The sequence below is a fragment of the Anser brachyrhynchus genome (genome assembly GCF_964034855.1).
Source record: "Anser brachyrhynchus genome assembly, chromosome: 6".
Classification (NCBI taxonomy): Eukaryota; Metazoa; Chordata; class Aves; order Anseriformes; family Anatidae; genus Anser; species Anser brachyrhynchus.
In genome coordinates this window covers 36,524,848-36,549,902 of record NC_137700.1, presented here as the reverse complement: position 1 = coordinate 36,549,902, position 25,055 = coordinate 36,524,848, and the positions used below count along the sequence as shown (strand labels likewise).

The 25,055-nt window shown below is 40.5% G+C and overlaps 1 protein-coding gene across 11 annotated transcripts in view; it reads left to right on the top strand.

Annotated features, from left to right (window-relative positions):
* Positions 1-25,055, top strand: part of ABLIM1 (actin binding LIM protein 1) — a 192,282-nt gene that overhangs the window by 91,191 nt on the left and 76,036 nt on the right. For all 11 annotated transcript variants that reach the window (XR_013953077.1, XR_013953078.1, XR_013953079.1 and 8 more), the window contains 3 exons: positions 8,917-9,100; positions 9,455-9,564; positions 23,798-23,924. Coding sequence is in view for 3 of the 11 variants with exons in the window: in XM_080598269.1 (XP_080454395.1) it covers positions 8,917-9,100; positions 9,455-9,564; positions 23,798-23,924 (421 nt within the window). In the remaining 8 variants the exon portion in view is untranslated. The remainder of the gene's footprint in view (positions 1-8,916; positions 9,101-9,454; positions 9,565-23,797; positions 23,925-25,055) is intronic.

Below are 25,055 nucleotides of genomic sequence, written 5' to 3'. Positions count from 1 at the left end.
GGCATTCAGGAAGCATTCCACAAGCCCAGGTCTCCCATGGAGAAGCAACTTGTAGCTTCTGTTAAAACATTGCTAGAAATTAGTGTAAGATGCTTTCTTAATTACAGAACAAATATGCTAACTCTCTTCTTTTGAGTTGGATGTTTTTGAGGGTTGTTTAGGAAAGCCTACATAAATATGCACTTCCAGCATCCTTTATGGCATGTTCAGGTTCCAGGCACACGTCTGTTTTGTCTATGGGATGACTTTTACAAGGCTCTGTCATCTGTAGTTCAAAGAGCTTAACGGGGGAGGGCTCCTAAGTTTAGATTTTGGGATGCTCTGTAATCTTTGACTTTGAACTGGATATTCCTCCCTTGAAGGACAGGGAAGCAGTTAGGGTCACGTAAGCAGACACTGTATCAACAGGCTGGAATGTAGTTTAAATCATTAGTTCTTTGACCTTTGATCTGTCATCAGATTCCTTCGGTGGAGGAAGGAGGAGGAGGCTGCAATGTGACTGCGGGGCAGTTGGAGCTATTAATAGGTCAGTGTCAGTGCATGGCAAGTCTAAACATGAGGATCCTCTTGTAGCTGATAGCCAGTGCAGAGATATCTGCATTTCCACAAATACTGCTCAAACACTGAGCAGTGGACCAGGTAAGGTGGCTGGTGGATACAAAGTGTTCCTTCCTGAGCATCAAGAAATGGCACAAGGTCCCTCGAAGCTATGAATCACTGAACCAGAGATGCCATCATATAAGAACTCTGCAGACACTGTGGTTCTGCCTGCCTGCTTGTGAACTCCTCTCCTCAGCTTACTTACAGAAACAGCCTTCAACGTCATTAAGTCTGAGTTTTTGTATTTTCATTTATTTTTTTCTAAAACCTGAGTGCCTCAGCTTTCATTTAAACACAAGGGTATTTCTGGTCATAAAAATAGAAAGCACTGGGAAATATGAACTGGAAATGCTTTTGCAGCAGTATACAAAGAGAACAGAAAGTTTATAACATCCTGGTTTGGATGGTCATGACTTTTGGGACCTGACTCATTATCTCAAACAGCTGCAGCAACCCTGCATCATTTATCCACGGTAGGAAGTCCCATGGAAGGGGGCAAGGAATGCTGATGTCAGTTTGGTTGGGCCTGAGGTCCCTTTCGGAGACCAAACGTTTGACAGGAGATGAAACTAATTGCACTTTTTGGCTGATGTTTATGAAAGCTGACAGATGCCATGTCAGATTTTAATAAGCGACTGGATCCCTTTGAAGACAGGAGGCCAGCAGGATGCTTTACAGGTGCTTGGTGAGTAGCACACAGCATCCTTAAGAGCATAGGGAAAGTCACTTGGGTTGGTGGTCAACGTATCCTTTGCGGAATCGTAGAATATCCTGAGTTGGAAGGGTCCCACAAGGGTTACCGAGTTCATTTGCCTGGCTTCTTCATAAGTTCAGGGGTTTTGTTATGTTCTTACATCCTTGTTTTGCTCATTGTTTTAGAAATCTCTCATCCAAGTAGGTAGAGCCAGGCAATCTAAGGCTAAACTTTGACATTTTTCCACTGACTGCATTTTCTTCAAGGTTCATTTCCCACAGACCCATACATGACTTTGATCTCCACCTAGTGCTTAGTCTAATGTGAAAGGTGTTTTAAATGGCTGAATGATTCTTGCCATTGTTTCCATCCTGGTGCACAAAATAGTGATATCTTACTTGGAAAGCTGTCACGTTGTCACGTATGTGGTGGTCGTTTACTTGCCGTTGAGCTTGGTTGCTAGCTATTGCCTGTTAGAGTGCCAGAAAGACTGAAATACATGCACGTCAGGCTCAGGCAGGAAGGTTTCTCCTGTGCAGGACTGGTGCTTGTATCTTCAGTGTTAAGCAGAAAACCTAAGAGTGCTGACTGAGTAACACTTAAGGCAGTGCCACGGCTTTGATTGGGAAGTCGATTAAATTAAAACTCTGAGCTCATCCGAAACTCAGTCATCGCTAGTGGTTTTTGCTCAATGAATGCTTGCATTAAATGCTTAGATGTTTCAAGGTATCCCACTGGGAAATATTTGTGTCATAAAGACAGTTGGCACTAAGTAGTCATGCAGGCAGGATGCTCAAAACAGAGTGTCAAGGGTTTTCAAGGAAACAGGTGAAAGGCCTGGCTGGAGGCTGGAGGGAATGCTTGTCATGGGGATCCCAGACCTAGTTAGGGGACGAGGGGAGAAATGCATTTCCCTCTTTTGCTCAGGAAGTGTTTTAGCTGCTCAACCTTTCTTCCAGCCAAGGTGGTGAATAGCTAATGAAGCAGTTCACCTGTATTTGTTATATATAGGTAAAGCTCTTCTGACTTACCAGCATTGTTTCTAAAATCAATCTGCTGAAATGAGAAGATTCCAGAACCACTGGGAGCACTGGCCACGGTTCCGAATAGTTCTCAAAACGTGTTTGTCATCAGCCTATGGCAAAGAAAATATACAGCGGCAGGAGTGTGACAAAAAGTTATCATTGTCTCCTTTACAGCTTTTGCAAAATGCTGTGTGCAGGTTCTTAATAGCGCCTGGGAATCTTTCTGTAATGGTAGTGCCTAAACATGGCTTCTGAGATTTACCAATCTCATCTTGTCTTCTGTTGATATGTACTTTGACGTATATTTATTCCTTAAATGACTCATGGAACTGAAGGGTATGCCATCAAGAACAGTGCTGATAAGAGGAATGAAACAAAGGTAGAGAAATACTTCATTCATTTGACATGTGGAAACTTGAAACTATAACAAGAACATGAACCTTGTTTTTATCAAGATAGGATTTTTTTAAGCTCTTAGGCAAAAAAAAAAAAAGGAAAAAAAACCCACCTCCTACCCTGAAACAGATTTTTGTGTATTTGTTTAGATGTAAATGATAAACATAACCTGATACACTGTCAAATTCATTTATGCCTTTAAACACGAAATCCATTATGTCTTAAGAAACAGAGATTATATGAATCTTTACCTGCTTGAGAACAGTACCATTGTTCTATGAAGTTTAGAAGTGCAAGAAAGAAAAAACAGGACAGGAAATTGAATTTGCACCCTATTTAATGCATGATGACAAAGCAGATCATTAGACTTTTCTTAATGAATAGCATTCATTTCTGCAAAGTGAGCTCATGGAGTCTGCTCGTGTGGTTTTGTTTCTTCAGTTTTTAAACAATTTTCACTTAAAATCTATGTGGAGTTATTTTACAAAGGGCCTGCTTTTTTCAACTGTCTCTGACCATAACTATGGAAATCCTCCATAATGCTCAGTAGGATCAAATTGTGCTTCTGTTCACTTCGAACAACTCTGATCTTCTCATTTTCATCATCTCTGTTAAAGCTTGGAAGTGATTCAGCTTAGGAATGATCCTGCTCCTTGGAGATCACAGGCAATTGGATTGCTCTTGAGCAGCTATGTTTTGTCTTAATAGCCTGGGCTTGCACTTGCAGCTCTGAGGCTTTGAGAGCTGACGGCAGCACTGAGGCAGTCTCCAGTCCTGTGCTCCAAAGATGTAAAGGAGCGGCTCCATTATAGTTGAAGAAAGAAAGAAGAGTCTGTGCAGCGTGCAGCAGAAGGGATGAGGAATTCTCCTCATTCCATTCACGAGAAAGGCAGGATCATATGTTTGGAATATGAGAGCCTTTGATATACAGATTCTGAAACAAAGTCTGGTGTTTTCCAGGAGCTGTTGAAGATAAGTTGTTGATGCTGATTTATTTTTTTTGTCTCTGTTCTTGTGATATCTCAGGGAATAGAAATGCTCCCCTGTGTCTTCTGTTTCAGAAGGGAGGTTCTGGCCATGTGAAAAGGAATTCCTTCCATCATATCGAGCAGAAAGGGTCTTGGGGAAATGTTTTTCTCAGGGAGAACTGTTGGGCTGGTAGAATATTTCCATGTGGTGGATGCTTACAGAATACCTCTTGCTTTTCACCTTCTCAAGCAGGATTTAATAATCATTACTGGCTTCACTAATTAATTCTCTTGAAGTGTTTCTTTTTCCCATCAGCACAGGAAAAAAACAAAGGAAAATACTTTGATGTTTCCTATTAACTGTCATCACTGTGGATTTATTTTTTTGTTGTTTTATGACATGATACTTGTATCACAGTTATTGCCTACATCACACCACTGGGATTTATTGTACATGTATATTGAACTCAGTGGGTTTCACTTCATTGCCTCTGCTGTTTGTGGCATGAACAGTGCTGGGCAGATTGTGTTCATTTAAAAGAAAATCTATCACAATCAGTTCATCTTTTCTGTGGTATTTCTACAGTGGTTATAAATATGTGCGCTAATACAATATTTTTAAGCTTGAGGGGATTTGTGGTCAGAATCATTACTTCTGCACAGTTGCGAGAAGAAAAATGCTGTTTAAGTCCCTTCTTTGTATACAAAGTTGTACACCAAGTGTGGATTCTGTCATGTTTATCTGTTCTGATTCAATCTCTGACTCCAAGTGAAAGCAGCCTGTTAGAACCAACCAACGGATGTTAACAGTCTGGGTGACCCTTGTTTGGTCCATGTAGCTTAAAGCTGATTAGTGACAGGAACACATGTGCTAAATTGCCTGCGAAAATCCGTCGTAATGTGGGGTTGCCAGAACTTGTCTTTAATTCTTGCAGATTGGTGTGTGCTTTCTGCTGTGAAGAAGCCAAAGATGATGAATCTGCTGGTGGTTCACATAATAAACAGTTCTCCTTGTGTCTGCATTCATGACTTGCCAGTAAGAGAGAATTTAACTCGCTCTCAGTGACTGGCAAAAAGAATAAGAGAGTGACTGGAATGGTGATTTCATAAGGAAAAGGGTAATCGGGGGAACATCGATTTTTTTAGAACAGTCATCACTGCCTTTGTAACACTCTCCAAATAATTTTATCCCGTTTTCATCCTTTTCTTCCCCCAAGCAAAAGGGATGAAGCTTAATAATTGTGAGAGTATGAACCCTTTGATTCAAAGTTTGTAGAGGTTTCTGCAAACAATGATGCATCTGCCACAGCCCTTTGTATGATGCAGTGAAGATGGATTGTCAGAAGAAGCTAGAACAGAGGTTGCACGGAAAGTTACTTCATCATCCTACCTTATTATACCAGCCATGATGACTAAGTGAGTTTTTCAGAAAGTGACTCAGTGGTAGAACTGGGAACCACAGTGAAGAGCCAGAAAGTTAAATATAAGGCTTCTGAGACAGTAGTGTATGGACTGCCTTCAGCTTGAGGCCAAAATATATGTAGACTTGGGCTTTAAGGCTACAAGCTAAAATGCAAACTAAAGGAGGTTAGGAAGAAACTTGCATGTAGATACATGAGCACTCCATAACTCCTCATGATATTTAGCACCTTCTGAAGCATCCAGTATAGAGCATTCCATACCAATACTCCAGTCCATGCAACATAACCACAGGATCTAGCAGTCTGAATACTGAAGTAATCCCTAACAACTTCTAGGCATTAAAGTAGAGCAAACCTGTTGTAAATACGCTTATGCTTTGCTTCTGGATGTCCAGTGGAAAGTGTCTTGGTAGCCCCTAAATCAAGGTAAGTCTAAGGTCTTACCTTACCTGTGGTGTTGAGATCACATTATTTTCTGCCAAATTGGATATCAGTAGAAAAAAATGGAAGAATTACAAAGTTTTTTTTCTGGAGGTGGACCTGAAAACTAGTTTGGAACATTTTTTGCAGCATTATAATAGAGCCTTAACTGTAGTTCTTTGTAGTTCTCCTCAGTCACTGATAATTGAGTTTTAGCTGCTTGTGGGTTTAATGCCGTTGTGAAATGTCATTTGTTTGCATGTAAATATTAACACTGGTCTATGCAGAAATGGGAAACTGGAGGAATGCTAGTACTGATGCTCTTTCAATTCTAGCTTGCATTCTACCATGTGATCTTTATTAGTATTCTATTAATTGCCGTTACAATAACATTTCAAAATGCCTGGGTGCTGCCATATTATGTACTTTTAAGAAGTCATCTAGCAGCTCATATTTATGCTTTCCCACAGAGGTCTATAAAGAGGACTTTTAAAAAACCCACATGAAGTAAGCAGTCCGGTATTTTCGGTGCTACTTTGGGATTTTAGATTCAGGTTCAAGTCCTTGGTTCAGCCCAAGTTAAAGCAAAATTGTAGAATTCAGTCTCCTATCTCTCGTGTCACTTTTCCTTCATAGGAGTTGGCTGTTTGGGGATGGATTGCTTTCTGCCTCTAAAGTTGACCAAAAATGCCAGCGTAGCACTATGAATATTTTCTTAAAGCAAAACAGGTTCCTGGTGAATAAGCATTTAATAGTGAAAAACTGCCAAGTCACAGAAATCCTCGACTGGTCTCTCACCCTTTAATGAATACACTTATGTTTCCCAGTAAAGTAGTACATGACTAACATTTTATGTAGCTACAATTCCACATTCAAATGTAGTGTTATTTATCTAACCCATGAAGTACAGGGAATACAGTGTGTAAAAGACCAACGCACAACCAAAGCAGATTAGCCACCAAAGGTAATAACAGTTCTTGGGAAATTACTTTGTCCAAAATACAGATGGTTAATACTCTTTATTCCCATTTGCCATATTCAAGATCCGCTATTCTGTCATATGGTTTGGCTGCACGTGTCATAAATTATAGATAGTGGAGATGTGGCTAGATTTTTAATGCTTGACTGTCTCTACTGCAGCCTTCTCCCAGTATTTATGTGTAAATAAATGCTGACAGTTTACCCTGAACATTTCAAATATACTTTTTAAAGCAATGCAAAAAGTATTGATGCAATGAAGGTGGGACAGCTCAGCGTTATCTGGGGAATGGAGGAGTTAATCAAAACCACACAACGTTCCTGAAATATTCATTGGTTCAAAAAGAAGCAGCAGCATGAAAGCTTCTTAAAATAAAGCACATGCTTGAGGGGAAAAATGTGTGATAGTATATAAAATAGTAAAATCTGTTGTATTTATGAAATCATATCTTCTGCTCATCTCCTGTCCCTGAAGCGAAAGCAGGATTGCGTTGGTACAAACTATATTTTCCTTGGACAAGTGAATTAGAGACCTGTGGACAGGTTCCAGGGCTGAACAGCCCTGGAATAGTTTCAGCTGGGAAACTAGATGACAAGTTCGGTTCGGCTCTGTTGGCTGTACCGTGGCTTTGCAGGCCAGGCCACAGAGTGGGTAGTATCACCCTGTTCGTGAGTTGGGGTCAGAAAGGTTGTCTGATTCCCAGACAAAAAGAAGATAATGGAGTCTTACCTTCTTCCTGAGTCTCTTCCACATGCCGTTACAAGAAAGAATTGTACCCAACTGCTTTAGTGGCCTAAAATCAGTGAGTGCCTCTGGGGAAATCCCCACTAGTCCAGGAATTTGTCTGGAATTTTAGCCTGGAATTTTTCTGTCAAATGGATTCTTTTTTTTCATGACCATCTAATTTATCTTGATTTCTACGGTGCTGTACTCAATGAGGAACTAAGCACCTGACTGCACCCGTTACTTCTTTGCTGTGTAGTTGTGGTCTTTCATGTTGTTGCTGTCAGAATCAATATTATTATGATCTTTTCTCTAAAATGTTAGGTTAATCTGAAAGACTCATCCACCACCATTAATCAAACCTGTGGATTAGGGAGGCTGTCTACATAGCACGAAAAAAACTGTTCTCCAAGCTAGCTCCAAACAAATAGGTTCATTCACAGATTACAGTGTGGCCCCGCACAGAGATTTTGGCAGGGCAAGTGAGATAGCGGTGTGCTGACCCTGAACGAAGATGTAAGACAGCCTTGCCTTTCAGCGAGGAGCACAAATCCAGCTGCAGCCTGATACCGCCACAGTAAAACTGTCTCCATCTGCAAAGCCTGCTTGGAGTTGTTGACGCAGTGCAGGCCTTTCCAGGGAAATAGGTGATTTGCTTGATGTTAGGCAGAGGCTTAACCTCTTCTTTCCTGTGTTAGAAGAGTTCCTGCAAGCGCTTCAGGTGGTTGAAGGCAAACTCCCACAAGGTCCAGTGGTGTGCCGAAGATGTGCTGAAGTGAGCAGGTTCCTCACACACGTATTGTCGGGAAAACACAAAGTCAGGAGCATCCTGTTCCTAGTGAATCTGTAATTTGGTGATAACCAGGAGTAAATACAATGCAAAACCTATCTTAGAAGGTAGGCCTTGCTTAGCAATTTCCCCTAAGAATGTGTCCACATCTACCACTCGTCTGACAATTAAAAAAAGTATTTCAGCTGCCTCCAGTGTCTTTCCTAGGCTAAAAAACATGCATCCCCTGTAATTCAGTAGGGTTGGTTTGAGGATTTTGCTTCCCCCAGTCAGCGGCAGTTGTTTAAGATTCAGCTGCTCAGAGAATGAGCTTTTCAGTTTAAGTGATAATCTCAGAACAAGATCGGAAAGGCAAACACAATGCAACAGGCAATTAGTGGGGGACATGAGCCCCGAGTTTGTGTTATGAGACTTTTTGCTTTTTAATGTAGTATGTGTTCCGTATAATCCAGTATTTAAAGAAACAGCAACAGAAAAAGTTCTTAGTGACTGGAAAATATAAAAGCAGATACTTGAGAGATGGTATCTTTCACTATGTCATATTTTATGTTTCATAACACACCAGTCAATCCTAAGTTCCATTTTTCTGTACTGCTCTGCTAACATGATTAACTGGATGATGCAAGGTAACCAAGGTCTTAGTGAGGACCAGGTGCGTGGAAGTTGTGACTGTATGCATTTTTCCAAAGAAACTCTTTATTACAAAGTCTCGTGTAGCCAGAGAATGCCAGTCATTTTCTGGGAAGTCAAGGCATGCAGTGACAGTAGGAAAAGTCAAGAATCTGATAGGAGGAAGCAAGACCACCAGGGTCCTCTCATTTGTAGGCATCATCGACTGTTGCTAACATCCCTTGTAGGTATATTTTTCCAATCTGTATGTGTGTTTGTTTTTTCTTCCAGTGTGTGGCTGTGACCTGGCACAAGGAGGCTTTTTCATTAAGAATGGGGAATACCTTTGTACTTTGGATTACCAGCGCATGTATGGTACCCGCTGCAATGGCTGTGGGGAGTTCGTTGAAGGAGAAGTGGTGACAGCTCTGGGGAAAACCTACCATCCAACCTGCTTTGCCTGTACTGTTTGCAAGTAAGTCATCCCTTTCAACTGGTGTGGCCTGAACCCAGTACAGGAAAAACAGGGAGAAAGGCATCACCATGAGACAGAAGTCTCAAGATGTTCTTCTCTTTAGATAAAGTATGTTGTATAACATTTTGAAACCAAAATACAAGGCAAGTCTAACCTCTGCTCTGCTTGCATCTGTGGATTGGATTTCTTCCAGTGCCTGGCTTTGCCAAGGCCACATTGCAGAAACTCTTTGGCCTAAGTTTCTGTAAAATATTAATTGCACTGGCGGAAGGCAGCAAACTTGAGGCATGGCGAACAGAACAAAATTTCTGGTGTAACCTTTGCTAAAATAGGTTTTTCTTTTTAACTCTCCAGGCGTCCATTTCCACCAGGTGATCGAGTTACCTTTAATGGAAGGGATTGTCTCTGTCAGTTGTGTGCTCAGCCAATGTCCTCAAGCCCCAAAGAATTGTCTGCCTCCAGCAGTAAGTATTCCATCTTCTTTCTAAATCCTTTCACTTTCTGAGCTCATCAGCATTTGATTGAAACTGTCTCAATTCAATCTTCTTGATTTAATTTTTCCTTCTCCTTTTAGAAGTGTAGACTCTCTCTGGGAGCCATCCTTTTTTTTTCTTTCCTTTTTTTTTTTTTTAAAGTGTCTGGTACTACAGGTTGGAAGAGACATTTACACTTAGTCATTTCCGTATGAACAAATGACTTTTACCCAGAAATTGGATATTTTGAAGGGCTCATTTTCTTTTATAGACACTGTAAAAGTGTCCTCTTGATGCAATCAGAGGTTTCAGAGTTCATAGATTCCAGTTTTTCCATGTATAGTTGCACAAGCTGAAGTATTCAGAAGAGGACAATGTTAGAGGAAATTAATTTTCTTCCACTCTTTAACACTTCAATTCAATTAAATTATCCTTTAAAGTGGGGTATCACCAGGTTTATGCCTCTGGTAGATTGATACTGCAATGGATTTGTGATCAGAAACCGTTTTCAGGAACAGTTCTTAAGAAACCATTATTTTAAAAAAAAAAAAAAAAAACAAAGAGAGAAATCAAGTTAAGAGTAAAGAGAGAATGAAGAAAGTTTCAGAACGAAATTAACTTGGTTTGCTGTTGAGTTTTAGTACTTCTAAGAGAATTTGTAAATTACTGATTCGCAGTAAGTATTCAGCTCTGCCTGTGGTAGTTTATTCATTAAATCTTTTGGAATTTCTGATTCTTTCTCTGACTCCTGGATTGCATTTAGTCCACTAATCTGTAATGATTTACCCCGTATAGTTTTATAATTCAAAATGACTGCAGGTTTTTTTGTGATACTGGGTAGTTTACCAGCAGTCTTGGTTTTATCAAGGGAGGCTTTCTGTATTTTGTACTGGTACTTGGCTTCGAGATCCTGGGATTATAAAGGGCAATGTAAAGGAATATTTGGATAACATTTGTACTCAGCAGATGAGTGAAGAGAATCTCAGGTTGTCTGATATGACTGAGAGCATAATCAGGCATTAGAAAAATGGAAAAATAAAGGCATATTTGGGTATCATGCCCTCCTGTCTGTTAAGCCATAATATTCCACTCTAACTGTGGTTTTGGAGCTGAAAAAGCCCAGGCCTAATTGGTTAAGGAAGAATTAAGGAAACTCTAAAAAGATTTAGAAGAATTATAAACCAACATAAAGTTGTATGTGGTATTTCAGGCACCCAGAGAATCATTCTGAGATAAAGGAATCATGTGGAAATCATACTTGTTTGAATTTTTGATATCTAGGAGTGATAACCAGCAAGGACTTGGAGGACCTAGCGATGTGGACAGCACTGCCATTCTTTTTCTTGGTGATAGCATCGATTCCTGAACTAGTGGTGTTCAGTGAGAGAAGTATCTGGATCACACTAGACCTGGTTCTCAAAAAGCGGTGTGCTTGTCCAGCACTGTGGCCCCTTCCCCACAACGAGACTCCAGGTGCCAAAATGCTACCTAGCAAACAATAGGCTAGAGTTGTATCACTGATGGCAAGTGGCAGAGCTGGGGAGTCACTTCTCGATAGCCATAGTCTCTGCTAGAATTGCTGCTTGGGTTCCAAACTGAAACCATGGGTAACAAGGACTGTAATACATAATTTTGACTGTCACTTGTACTGAGATTTTGTTTTTTAAATCAAAACTGGGTCCTGCTGGGCAAACTTACCAGTGCACATAACAAGAGAGCTCCTGCTCTTAACAATTTAGTGTGCACTAGGTAGAGATCTGCAAGTACCTGCCACTGTGTATCTGCTTCTTTTGTGGACAGATAGTTGTAGAAGATAGTTGTGGGAGATACAGCGTAGAGGTTCTGGTCATTTTAGAGCAAAACTCTCCAAAACCGACAAATGAAAGCATGTGCTCGTAAGTTCAGACAACTTCAATTAAAAGAATACTAATGAAGCATCCTCTTAATAGAGTGTGTTCAGAGATATGCCAGCTGCTGCTTTAGCTTCGCACAAAAGTTGACTTAGATACTGAGACGCCTTTCTTGCTGGCACTGAAGAGTAAATTTTAATTAGTGTAAGCTGTTCCAGATTGCTTCCACTTCTCTCCTGCTGGCTGAATAAGACACATCAATCTTTTCTAATACTTCACCCTTCTTTGAAAAGATTTTTTTTTTAAACATAAGTTCTTCTAGAAAAGAATCTCATTCATACTGTGCATCTATTTTCCATCCTATATTGTGTTCAGTTTCGCCTGATTACTTTCAAGTAGATTACTGGAGGCAGTTTTCCTTAAAACAAAGAAAGTTGGAGGTGTGGAAATTCAATAGACTGAAAGTGTATCAGGTTTGGTTGGTTTACGTAATGTGAAAAAGGAAGCTTTGTATCCACTGGAATGTCTGCATTAATGTTGACACACAGTTTTCTGATGTCTGTTATTTCACATAAATGAAAGGCTTGTTGATAGCTTTTCTTGGATGCTTTCAAGGAGAATCAAATGCCTCTAAATACAGGGGTTAAGATCTTGAATATCATGAACCTGAATATTATTACACTCTTATAGTGCCCACCCATGACAATCAGAAGGAAAAATACTGAAAAATTAATTTTCCTTTTTTCTTTAAGAGTAGTTGAGTCCATGGTACTTCTTTACTGTGTTTATATTAATATATTTCTTTTGTTCCACGTATATTACCTGGAATAATTATAGCTTTTTTTCTTGAAGAACATTTCAGTGACTCCTTTTTATTCCATTTTGCTAAGACAGTCTTTTTAAGTATACAGATGCTAAAATTCGTAATTTAGTCATCTGTATTCCTTAGACATTGCTGGATGAACAGAGTTCATTAGCTTTGGGATTTTCCTTGAAGTCAGCAGGAAATTTAAGGCCAAATACCTGTATATAGCCTTGCAGACAAATGAAATGGTTGGTGGTCTTTTTTCCTTCTGGTTTTATTTCATATGACAGCATGACAGATGAGACATGCTCTATAAAGCAAAGTGATGAGGATTGGTGCAGAGCAGCACAGGTGCAAGGGGCAAGTGCCTGGTATTTAAAAATCAAATCAGAGAGGAGAGATGATGCTGAACTGGGTTGTGAAAGACTAGAAGTGTAATGTTGATGGCTTGGATGGTTCACGGTTTTCAAGCTTCTGCCAAAGTCATAAAGTTATTTTGTTTGGGTCTTAGTAGATGAGTAATGTAAGTAGTGTATCCGGTCAATTAGTATTTGTGTTTTAAGCAGCGTCCAAGTTGTTACACAGTATCATGATTGCCTGGTTTGTACTGTCTTAAGCTCTTTCTATTTTCCTTTGAATTCTAGCTACTTGCTTACACACCTGTGTTTGTTATGGTTCATGTAGTTCGACATGTAGAGAAGCAGTTGTGCAGGCATCTGTTATCTGTAATTACAGAGGAGGCTACAGCTTGTCTGTGGTCTATTTGGTGGTGATGGGTGCTCTGCTTCCTCTTCTCCCCCCACCCCCCCCTTACAGTACGGGAGATGTTAATTAACAGAATGAATCTCTGGTCCATATATGACAGCCTCAAGTCAGACTCCCTCAGCATTTTCAATCACATATTCAATGGACTGTTTTGAAGACCACCTTTAAAATTCTGCAAAAATGTGTGTTTTTCTAATTTCATGCTGTAATTTAGAGTAAAAAAAAAAAAAAAGAGCCAAAGCCAATTTCAAACTTCATGTACATCGTTTATTATTACTTATTATTTATGCAGAGGCAAGTAGATTCGCAGAATTACCAGGCTTACCCTCTTTAATGCTTCTCCATTGGGCATTTTATCACTGAATTCTCACTAGGGTGGTTGGTGAATGAGTTGATGTGGGCATTTCCAAATACAAATTCCTAGTTTATTGAGACCTTGATTTTTATTTTTAATCTTTTAGAAAGTAGTTAAAAGAATACCTGAGAGCAGAGCAGCCACAGAGACATCCCTGTGCTCGGGGCAGGCAGGGGAGGTAGTGCCAGCAGTCTGCGTTGGCACAACTTGAATCAGCAGTCTACTGGCTCCGTGCTCATCTCTGAAATTCAGACGAGGCTACTACGTGGCTTTGAGCACAGCTTAAGAGATTGCCCTTTTCCTTGAACAGAGATTTTCCCCTTAGGCATTACACTTCAGAATTTCCATGATAAAGCACATCACTAATAAGAATATTACATTGCTTCCTTGCCCTTTCTGAGTTGGCTCCTTGTCTGGGTACTGGTAAGGAAGTTTTAGTTATCGCTGATTATCTTTTTGCTGAAAGGCTGGATCATTTTAGTGATGTATATTAACTGATTAAGAAATTGTATTTCAAATGAGAAGTAGGCTCTAGATGGGTAGGAGAAAACCTCCTTATCCACAAAAGACTGAAGCGGTACCATCACCTAGCAAGAGTTTTCATTTGGAAAAATGTATCGTCTTACAAAATGATGGAGTTTCATAGTTTGCTTTTCTTCAGTGAAATAGATACTTGTGCCCTATACATGCTCAGGTATGCAGTGATACTTCTTGGAAAGAAGCACAGGGAAGATACCTTGACACCCCTTTCTTTGGAGCAGTCTCTGTTGTGAGCTAAGAGCATTGCAGTACAGAGACAACGTTGGACCAGAGTTTCCAAAATGGCCAGTCGTACGGTGCATGAATAATCTTCGGTGCAGCTGTTCCCTGACCAGCCAGCTTCCACGTGGAGCTTTCACAATGCTGTTTTGTATGTTTGTCCTTGCCCGCTTTGAACATTTTGTTCTGGTTCAAAGAATGACCCAGGACTCTCTGGGACAAATGCTTTCATGCCTATCTGTACAGAGCCTAACAGAGCCGCATCCTGGCTCACAACTGGGGCTCTTAGCTCTATTGTGATATAAATAATAAGCTTAATGCTTAATGAACTTGTGGGAGAAAGATATCTTTGTTAATGATTCAATAGCCTTATCTCTTCAAATAAGACACAGTAAAGCTCCCAGTAAATATCTGAAACTTCCAGCAAGGCTTGTGGCAAAGCTGAAGTAGGGCAGAGCTGGGATACTTGATCTGTTGAAGAAAAAGGTGATCAGGAATAAATAGGAATCATCTTTTGTCTCACTGCCCAAAAAGCGTGGGGAAAGAGCTTGTTTTAGAAACAATAAAGCATCAGAACGGAGAAGCACGTTTGCTTTGCACTCTTCCTTTAAAGACTCTCTAATTTTTAATGTGCATTTATACTCAGGACATAACTCTCCCTTCATTAGAGGCAGAGGCAGGTCACTGCTGCCAGTATTCAGAAATATGCCTTAGCAGATTTATAGGCATCCCAAACTTCGCTGTTAGAAGTTAGCTGCGTAAATAAAATGGACGTAAAATTTCTTTTAATCGTGGTTGTTGTGAAAGGTCTGCACCTAGCCTTTGTAACTGTTTATCCACATTTGACTGAGTTTTCATTATTTTGTTCTTTAGCCTTCTTTCCCAAGCAGTCAGAATACTCCTTCAAGTCTGCAGGGAGGCTGCAAAATCTGAAGGGGAAGACTTGGCTGGCTATTTGGAAGCAAGCTCTCTGCAATGATTTTGGGCTTAAAAGGGTATTAAGCAACATCCAACACATGATTTTTGAGCTCATTCTTAGGAAATATCTTACAATTCCACACTGTGTGTCAAAGCTGCATAATATATGGAGGGGTTGTCCAAATGCTTAGCGCAGATGTAGATAGGCCTTAGTGGAGGACGCCCAGCCCAGTTTTGTCTCAAGGGATGCACGCTCCCAGTACCCATACACATCAGTCAGAGGGAGCACTGGGGAACGATTCAGTTCCCCAATGTAATTCAATAATTTCTGTTTCCAAAATGCATTTTAAAATGGATTTTTAAAAATCTTGTATATAGTTTTGATCCTTAAGGAATTAATATTTTGTGTGTATGCCGTAGCACGCAGAATTCTCATTTCATAATTCTTCGCTTATCTGCTGAAGATAGAGAAGCACACACATATCTCTGTGGCATTTAAGCCTGCACACCCGTGTACTGGAGGGGGATATTTGGGACTTAACAGAAGGGGCCCACGCAGTCATGTAACTTTTTCTTTTGATTTATCATAGAATCAAAACACTACAGACATCATTGTGGATTGATTTCAAACACCGTGATTTAAATCACTGATTTTAATCATAGCTTAACTAAGAACCCAGGAAGCCTTGATTAAAATAATTGATTGGAACCTTGTTTTACATTTATACTTTTAATTATTTTCCTAAAGAAAAGGCTAACTGCTAAGCATGAGGATACTCCACATGTGTACATATTTACTTAAACTAGTATAGTTCTGTATAAATTAGTCAAATTCTTTGACATCTGTATTTTTACATAATGACTATTTTTGCTCATGACTTACATCTAGATCCATTTGCATGGAAATTGAAATTAAATTACAAGGCATAAAAATAGCATTATGGATTTTTTTTTTTAATTCAGAAACTACCTGAAATCTGCTGGACACACAGAATGTACATATGTTAAAATTTATTTTAATTTTGTATCTCCTGATTTGTCAAGGGTCTGTAGCTTAGTTATAAAACTATTTACTTTGTATAACTATGTCCATACGGGTTTTTAAAGTGACAGACCTTATCATACCTGATTTTGTTTATAGATATGAAAAGGAGAGCAAGTTTCCTCCATATTTTCAAATCCTGTTCGGATTTTTTAACCTTGATTTAAAGTGTAAGAGTTGGATTTTTAATAACATCCTTGATTTTTAAATATCAGTATTAAATTTCCCCTATCTTAATTTAAATTGGTTTTTAATAATCTTGCAGGTCTACTGACTTTTTAATACATTGAGAATACTATGGGTCTAAAATTTCCCCTATCCTGCCCTTTTTAAGGATAAAATAAGCAAATCAACATTCATGAAAGGGTACAAAAAAGTGATGCAAACCTCAAGTACAGTTCCTATCTGGCAAAAGCCATTGGGTTATGGCAGAAGAATACTCAGTTCTTCCCTTGTTAAATTCTTCCAGTGACTCTAAGAACCAATTTCTATGATTACTCCAAGAAGGTTTATTCTTTTGAAGAGGTTTGCAATTTTTGAGACGTTTTCATCATTTGAATTGTTTTCTTAGATTAATTTTAGTTGTCACTTATGTTTTGTACCAGTGGCTAAATTGCATGAGAAGCCTCCATTTGCTCATCTACTTCTTATTTTATGAGGATTGGTATTTTCACTGCTGCTTTATAAATCAACTTTGTTCCTTCCCTGGAGGTGTATAAAGCATTGTTAGAAGGTAACTTCTGGGTGACAAGAAACAGAGCAGCAACTGTATTGAGAATGTAGTGGTGGCAGGGCAGTAAGTTTCTGACTTAGCAGTTTTCCATCAGGAAATGTTGGTTCACAAATGTAACGTTTTTTTCAGGAAGGTGTTTTCAGTCCATTTTGCCTATTTCTTTTGTATTCTTTTGTGTTGCGTGTAAATTGGGCAAGAACAGTTGTGAATGGACTATATGAATGTACTAACCATTAAGTATCTGCTACTATTTGTGTAAGTGTAACCCCATCTTAAATTTGGAATTAAAAAATTTCCATCTCCAAGTCTTTACTACTAATCAAAAGACAATTCCAAAGAGAGTTCTGGGAGAAGTGCGAGGAATTGCTCAGTAAATGGGTGTTTCACTGGGAGGCATCACTAATTTGGAAAACACAACTATAGGAGGAAATCCCCAGACACGAGTATTTGGGAATTGGCATGTTCAGAGAGGCTACCAGGTAATAAGTCAGGAATCAGAGGTCACTTTCTGTTGTTATTTAGAGCTCAGTTTGCCATGGGTTACCAGGACATAAAAACCTTCCTAAAAGTTTCCATACTGGAGATTGTACCGTTTTAATTGTTTTCCAAGAGTAACAGTGGAAAATTACCCAAAATAGTCTTCAAATGAAGAGACACAGCATGTACTGTCCATGAGCTGGGCTTTAAGCATTGAAGCTTATTTGCAAACTGAGCAACTCCCTTGGTATACTGTGAGTTAGAGCTGTGAATTTAAATTCAGCTGGAATTATCTGAGTCCGGAATGTGTGGTAAAGGAAATAACAGGTTAGACTAGCTTCAGATCACAGAATCGTCTAGGTTGGAAGAGACCTCCAAGATCATCTAGTCCAACCTCTGCCCTAACACTAACAAGTCCTCCACTAAACCATATCACTAAGGGCTACATCTAAACATCTTTTAAAGACCTCCAGGGATGGCGACTCAACCACCTCCCTGGGCAGATAGCCACTGCTGATATGTATCAGGCTTTGGTTTATCCTCAGGGTAGTTTTACAACTGGGACACTGGGGCTGCTAAGTGTAAAAAAACAAACAAACAAAAAAAACCTGTTACCTTTCTTTTATAGGACAGTTAGAAACTCCTCTCTAAGATAGGTGGAGGAAGAAAGAGACAGACGTCCTACAAGCTATTTCCATCACACTTTGGTTTTCCATTCAGACATGTAGGAAAGATTGGGTTGAAAAGGTGGCTGATGTTGAGGCTGATGTCATGGAGAAAGGCCGACTTGGTGGTATGTTGCTTGCAGGGACACTTTTCAGGAGTAAGAGGGTAAAAGGCCAATTGGTTTGGCCTCTGTTGAGAAGGAGGTGTAGCAAGATAAGGAAGGAAGGAAGGGAAATAGTTTCCTGTTCTTGTGTAGAAAATTAACACAAATGCTCACATCAGTAAAGAGGAGAGGAAGAAAAACTCTCATAATATAACAATGTCATATTAACAGACTAAAGTTGGGGACAAGCTTTCATCCTTCTAAATTACATTAAATTACATCAAATGGTGGAAGTGCTGTTTCCAGTAATTATATATCAAGATAATCACACAGTGATCTTCATACAAGTGGGTTTAGTTTGTATTTCCATGTATATTAGTCAAATTCTTAAACAGACAAGTCAACGTTAGGCACTCGTAGGTGGTTAACAGGGACTCGTACTGCAAGCAAATAATGCCATTCTATGCCATTGTGATTTCTTTCCATAGTTAATCAACTAAAGCATTTTATTTTCTTTAAATATTTATTTTGAAAATATCATTTTTTCCAGCTTGCCATTTATAATAAATGGTCAAACTATGTTCCACTTCCCATGGGAAACTTAGTTCCCTTCATTGTGCAAGCCCAGCCTCTCATTGTTAGATTATTCAGGAGTACAAGGATGTTGGAGTGGGTTTGTTTTGCCTTTAGCAAAAGGGCAATAACACACTTTGTCCGTCTTTACATTGGCAAAGAGGAAGGGTCTGGCAACAGATTTCATTGCAAAATTGAGTAACATATGTGGATCTCAATTCTGGATGAAAGATTTCCAGTATTGTATGGCCTTCTCTGACTTCAGAACTCATCACTGCCATAACAATCAAACGATTGAGGCTTAAGCTTTGAAAGCATTTAATATACTGTAAACAGACAAAGTGAGTTTGTATTTTTAGCTTTCACAGAAATATCTTGATGAGCTAGAAAAGTCTGTGTGATATCATTGAAAGTTTTAAATTTAAAACAGGGCTTTAAAAAGCATTGCCTGATCTTTGTGGTTAAAGGGTAACAGAGAAACTTCTCTGATCTTCCCAACTCTATGAGAAAGGATAACTTGCTCAATCTCCCGATTGCCACAGAGGAATTACTGGGATACAAGTGCTTTTTTAAAGATGGCTAAGAATTATTTACAGTTAGAGATTTCTTTACTTTGACTCCAGTGAAAATACTTGCCTCTTTTTTTTTTTTCCTCCCCACTTCCAAGCCGCTGTCCATTGTAGCTTGCTCCATTGGTCCAATTGTGTTTGATGGTATATTTCTGTGCATGTTGAATGAAAGCTTGTTTTCAAATAAATATCTCTATATAGAGATAAATAGATACTAGATTCCCTGTTTTACCTGTTGCAGGTTTGAACGCTGCTAGTGCCGTCTCCATACAACTGATGTGTTGTACTCTATGGGAACCGTAACAAAGAGTCTCACTCCTGTAATTTGTAGAAGTTCAGCAGCTTCAGGCTTTATCTAGACGCATGCTACCAATGGCTGTCAGGATTGACGAGAACTTTGTGGTGGCTTAATTATGCATCACTAAGCCAGGCTGCTGTTATCTCTGTTCAGCCCCCTGCACGGAACAAAGTTGGCTTGCTCACGTCAACTCATCCTGCACGTGATTTTGCACAAAGGTGTTCATTAGCACGAAAGCAGATAGAGATGACTTCCCTCTCATATGTTCTATGCAGCGAGTGGAGAACGTGAGAGAAAGGTAGAATTTCTAGTAATTTTTTCAAAGCAATCCACATGGGAGGGGGCAAGGCGCTACGCAGCGTTGTTAGGGTTAATGCAGCTGTGTCAGCTCCGAGCCCCCCGCCTGTGCAGGGATCCAGCAGGGGGGAGCTCCCTGCTATTGGCTGAGAGCAGGGGAGGGAGGCAAAGGAAGAAAATCCACCGCTTAATTTAGGCAGTGACGAATGGGTTGCTGTGCAGGATTTTTCACTCCTGGATGGCTGGGGTGATGCAGATGCTAAAAAGGGAAATGCGTTTTCTCATTGCATCTTCACAAGCAAGATGCCATGGAAGGCAGCTCACCCTGGCCTGCATCTTCTAATGAGGCAGATTAAGGTGACTGGGGGGTGGAGGTCTTCATCATGCACAATATTGCAGTGTCATGCTGCTTCCCGTTGCCCTGTCCCCCCAGTTTTCCATGCTTTTGGGCTGGCTGACTCCACATTCAACTACACACCTCTTGTCCTTCTTGTCATTTGCTTTTGTATTCGGACACATCAACTATGACAGCCTTCTGAGCGATTTTTTTTCCAGAGCTGTAACTTAAATATGTTAGGATGCATCTTCAGATTGAGCAGGCCTAGTCAGAGAACAGGAAAACCACAACAGGTTATGTTAACCATCTCTGGCAGAGAACCGTGCAAGGAGCTCTTGCTTGGCTAAAAACAATGCTGTCAGCTACTGCTGAGAGAGGGCGAATTCACTTCTTCTGTACCATGTCTGAGCAAGTAGACATCGCCTGTGGAGGCTACAAGGTGGGGAATTGCAGCTGTTGGTGTCATAGGCAGCCACAACGCACATCAGCATGTGTGTTACTTCACATTTCTTAGAATTAGTGCTGTGGACTGTCTCACGTCTTCCTTCCTCTCAAATGTAATTCCACATATTGTTTTTTGTGGTAGGCTTTTCGTTACGTTGTAAGTGTGTATAGGAGCTGTATTGCTCACTCATGCATTCACACTGCACTTCTCCTCTGCGTTATGCTGGCCCAGCTGAACGTGTGGCTGTGCAATGGATGGGAGTGGGGGGGAATGTGGGTTATCTGACAAAACGAGAGCACGAGAGAGCTCAAGGTCAAAGGGGTGCCATCTGTTTGACCCAGGTGTGAAGCCAGAGGGAGAACTGCTGTGGGAACCATTACACAAAATCTGGGGGGAGGGTTTTCAGATTTTTGAGTACAAGTTTGGCCTGGCACATGATTGTGAACCACTAGTCTTATCTCACTGCCCTTTTCTTTGCAGCATGAACTGGTTATGGCTTAGGCTGATGCAGCCTGTGCTTAGTGTGATACTGAGATCTGGCCCGCATATGTTGTGTGCTGATGACATTCAGCCAAAGGCTTTAATATGCCTCATACAGGCCTGCGGTCATAAATGGCTTTTATTTGTAGAATTTGGATGAATAAATGGTCTTTTCTTAGCCTAGCCCAGCCTTATTTACTCTCTATTTTAGGAAATAATGATAATTGCTAGCTTCTCATGCATATACCCAACTGTTTTGCTAGAATTAAAATCAGGTTTAGTTAAAAGCCATCTCAGCCTAATAAGACAGTACTTGGGCTGTTAGCTTGCTTTGATATTAGACGTTCAGTATGCCTGTGACTGGAAATAACGATATCCATTTACACTTTAAGGAACCCAGAAAGAATGAGTGAATGTCATATTTGCTATAGGATAATAAATGTATGTCCAGCACCACCATCTTTGACTTACAGGAAGCAAGTAAACAGGTGGGCATACTTCATGGATCTCTATTTCTTCCATGTAACTGCTTTTTGCACCAGGAAAGCCAAAGATTGTGGACTGGGTGGGCCCTTTGCAGAAGGCAGTTCTGTTCTGACTTGGCTTCAGAAATTCAGTAGAAGTGAAGCAAAGTGCTTTAAAAAATCTCTTTCTTGGTTCCGTATCTGCAAAATTTCAGCTTCACAAAACTTGCCTGGATAAAGCTGCCAAAAGCATGGAAAATAAAGCAGATTTTTGGAGGGATTATTGTAACAGGGAATGTGTCATGGTTTGGCAGGACCGCAGGTCAGGAATGTGGAAGCTGGCACAGCAGGGAGAAGCAGGAGTGCTAGGAAGCTGAGAAATGCGTGCTGATTAAAGCTGCAGCTCAGCATCCACTGGGATGGGAGGAAAGATTCCGTTTGTTCTCACAGTTGGTAGATGTATTGCATGGTTTCAAGTTGGAAGGAACCTTAAGAGATAATGTAGTATCCTCTCCAAACCAAAGGGAAGATCAATGTACCAATGGCATCCTGACAGATGTTCACTTTTCTCCCCCTTAGTCCCATTTTGTAAACTCCAGAGCCTATCTCAGTGATCTGTTCCAGCCCTTGCTGTCATTGTGGAGTGGCATGAGGCCTCGAAATGGCACAGAAGAGCAGAGGGATCCATTACGTGCTGTCAGTACTTGTCATTTCATAATTTCAATTTGTAACTTTTGTCCTTTAGAGCAAAGCCCTGGGATTAGGACATCTCAGGGTTGCTTTTCAAGTCCAAGCTGCATCATTGGTCTGTGACTTGCATTTTGTTACAAGATACCGTGGTGCTTGGGCCTCTTCTCTTAAGGGATTGGAGGGCATGAAGAATGCTGATAGAGAGGCCTGCTGCAAATAGTGACCTGGTTAGCAGGAATGCACAGCCTCTATTTGGGGCTGGCCTTGCCCATTATCCAGCAAACAAAAGTCAGGCCCTTGGGTGTCAAAAGGAGACACTCCTCTTATTGTCGGTTGTTATAATAAACCTGGACTTGCCCTTTTGCAGGGTGTGGTGTTACCTGGGCTGTAAAACTCTGAAGAGATGGCGGTGTCCGGGCTGTACCTGTTCAGTCAGCTGGAACTGGTCTTGTTCTGAGGCCGCTTGTTGATGTTTCAGGCATGTGGAGAGGATGTTACATTCATGAAAGGAACACCAAGTTTGGGGATAATAAAATACAGAAAAACCTTTGTTCTGTTTTGTCTCTGGCTTCCAAGCATGTCCCAGATGATGGGCATTCCCTTTCTGCCTCGCCGCTCCGCCAGGCCTTCCTTTCCCTCAGTCACAGAAGCTCCAGCACAGTGCTGGTGGTTCCCTGCTGTGACCCACATCGGTCTCGTCAAATCTCCCTATGCACTGAACTGCCCCTTGTCAAGAAATCTCTTGAGTATCTTATATGTGAATGGAGAGGAATGGGAGCTCAGAGCTGAGCCCAAGATTTCTGATGTGACGTGAGATGTTGTGGCATCCTCTGGGACAGAGGGCATTCGGTGGCTCTGGGCTTCAGGTTTGCTGTCTGCCTTCAAATTGTCTTTCTGAATCACAGCAAAAATTGAGCGTTGGCTACAGGGTAGTACCAAAATCCCCGAGTGAGAGTGCTTGTTGTGCCTATTAGAGCCCAGGAGAGCTGCTGTTTTCCACACCTGCAGGTGGAACACAATATGCCCCGTCATATAGCATTTAGTGCTGTCACACTGCTGTCACCCTTGCCTCAGGCTCTTGCTAAAAATGTTCTCTCCTCTCTTCCTGGGCTGGGATGTGCCACCACCCGTGGCTGGGTGCACGTCGTGGGGTTTGCTGCCACCCAATGGGAGACTGCAGCATCCTGGTGGCACTCGCCCAGGCCTCCTTCCGTAGCTTCACTTTGGCACTCCAGATCTTGCAAAGAGCAAAATGAGAAAAATACTGATTCCTTTGGAAGGCTGGTACTTTTCTGGATGATGGTTCATTGCTGCTTCCCAACAAAATCTCAAGTTTGTACAAAGCTTACCTGGCAATCTTTGAATCACAAAGTGTGAAAAATAGGATAGAGAGTTCTGTCCTCTGCTGAATATGTCTGTAATAAAGAAGACTCTATCTTCATCGGGGGATCTGTAAGTCTCTGAGGAAAGGAAGACATGTCTTTGCATAGCTGTGTAACTTTCCCCTTTGGTTACCACGTATAGAGATTGGTGTATGGTTAATGAGCATCAGTGAACCAGGTGACTGACAACAAATGCATTCGTTTGTTTATTTGCAGATTGTGCTGGCTGTGGAAGAGACATAAAGAATGGACAAGCATTACTAGCTCTGGATAAGCAGTGGCACCTGGGATGCTTTAAGTGTAAGGCCTGTGGCAAGGTCCTAACTGGGGAATACATCAGCAAGTAAGTAGCCTCTGCAACTCTCCTGCACTCTTGGCATGAGTTCTTGTTGCCGGAAGGGAAGAGCTTGCAGCAAAGTTCACCTTTTGACATCCAGTTTCTATCACCTCTCAGTATACATCAAAATTCTTTCCTGTCAGTGAGAGCTGAGCTGGGGAAGGGAAGTAAGCTGGGAAGAGCAACTGAAATGTGATGTTTAATGATAGTAGTCCCTACTTAATACCAGTACAGAAGGGGATATATCTCAATGCTCCCACAAGGGGTTGAGTGAATTCCTGTGTTTTCTGTGTTAGCCAGATACAGCTTTTTGCCGTTTTGTTTTCCAACATTGATATTGAGGGAAAAAAAAATAGGAACCTGTCCATCGTTTGCTTTTGCTACAGAATAGACTAAATGTGATGTGATTGACCTGTCAGTGTTTCTCAACTCCAAATAAGAAACTAATGAAGAGAATATTGAATGTAAGGAGGGGCAGAGGAAGAGAACGGGAAAAAGTGTTGTAATGATAAAACAGAGGGAATGAAGATACAGTCTTTGTTCTCCTCTTCAAGTATATAATGAGGAGAAAATGTAGGGAAATAAAGTATGTTTCACAAACCCATCAGTAAGTATAGTGGGATGTATAATATTATAAGTCAACAAAATGAAATAAATTCTGTAATTTCTTAAAAGAAGGTCAATGCTAACGCCTGAGAAATAGTATTAAGCTCTGATTGGTGCTTCCATTTGTACTATGTATTCATTGTTCATACCAAAACCATCCATGGCCTTACACTTAGAAGCAACTGGTTATGCTCTTCACAGACTACGAAGATTTCTTTGTTGAATGATCTCCACTCATCACCATGGACAGAGTTCCACTAATTTCTCTAGAATTGTACCACCTGTAGTTTTAGAGTCTGTTCTTAAGAATGAGGTTTGCTTCAGTGTTTCGAGGTTGGATACCTTTCCTTTTTGGAAATTTAAAGAAATAATTCTAGAATTATGAGAATATGATTTTTTTTCTTCTACTGCAAAATACGTCTCTTGAATTCTCTCCCATTTGCCTATTGCTGTTTATTGGTGTTCCTGAGTGAAAACAAGGGAAGAATGTAAGTCATGCTGTAACCTGTTTATTAAAAGGTGGTTTATATC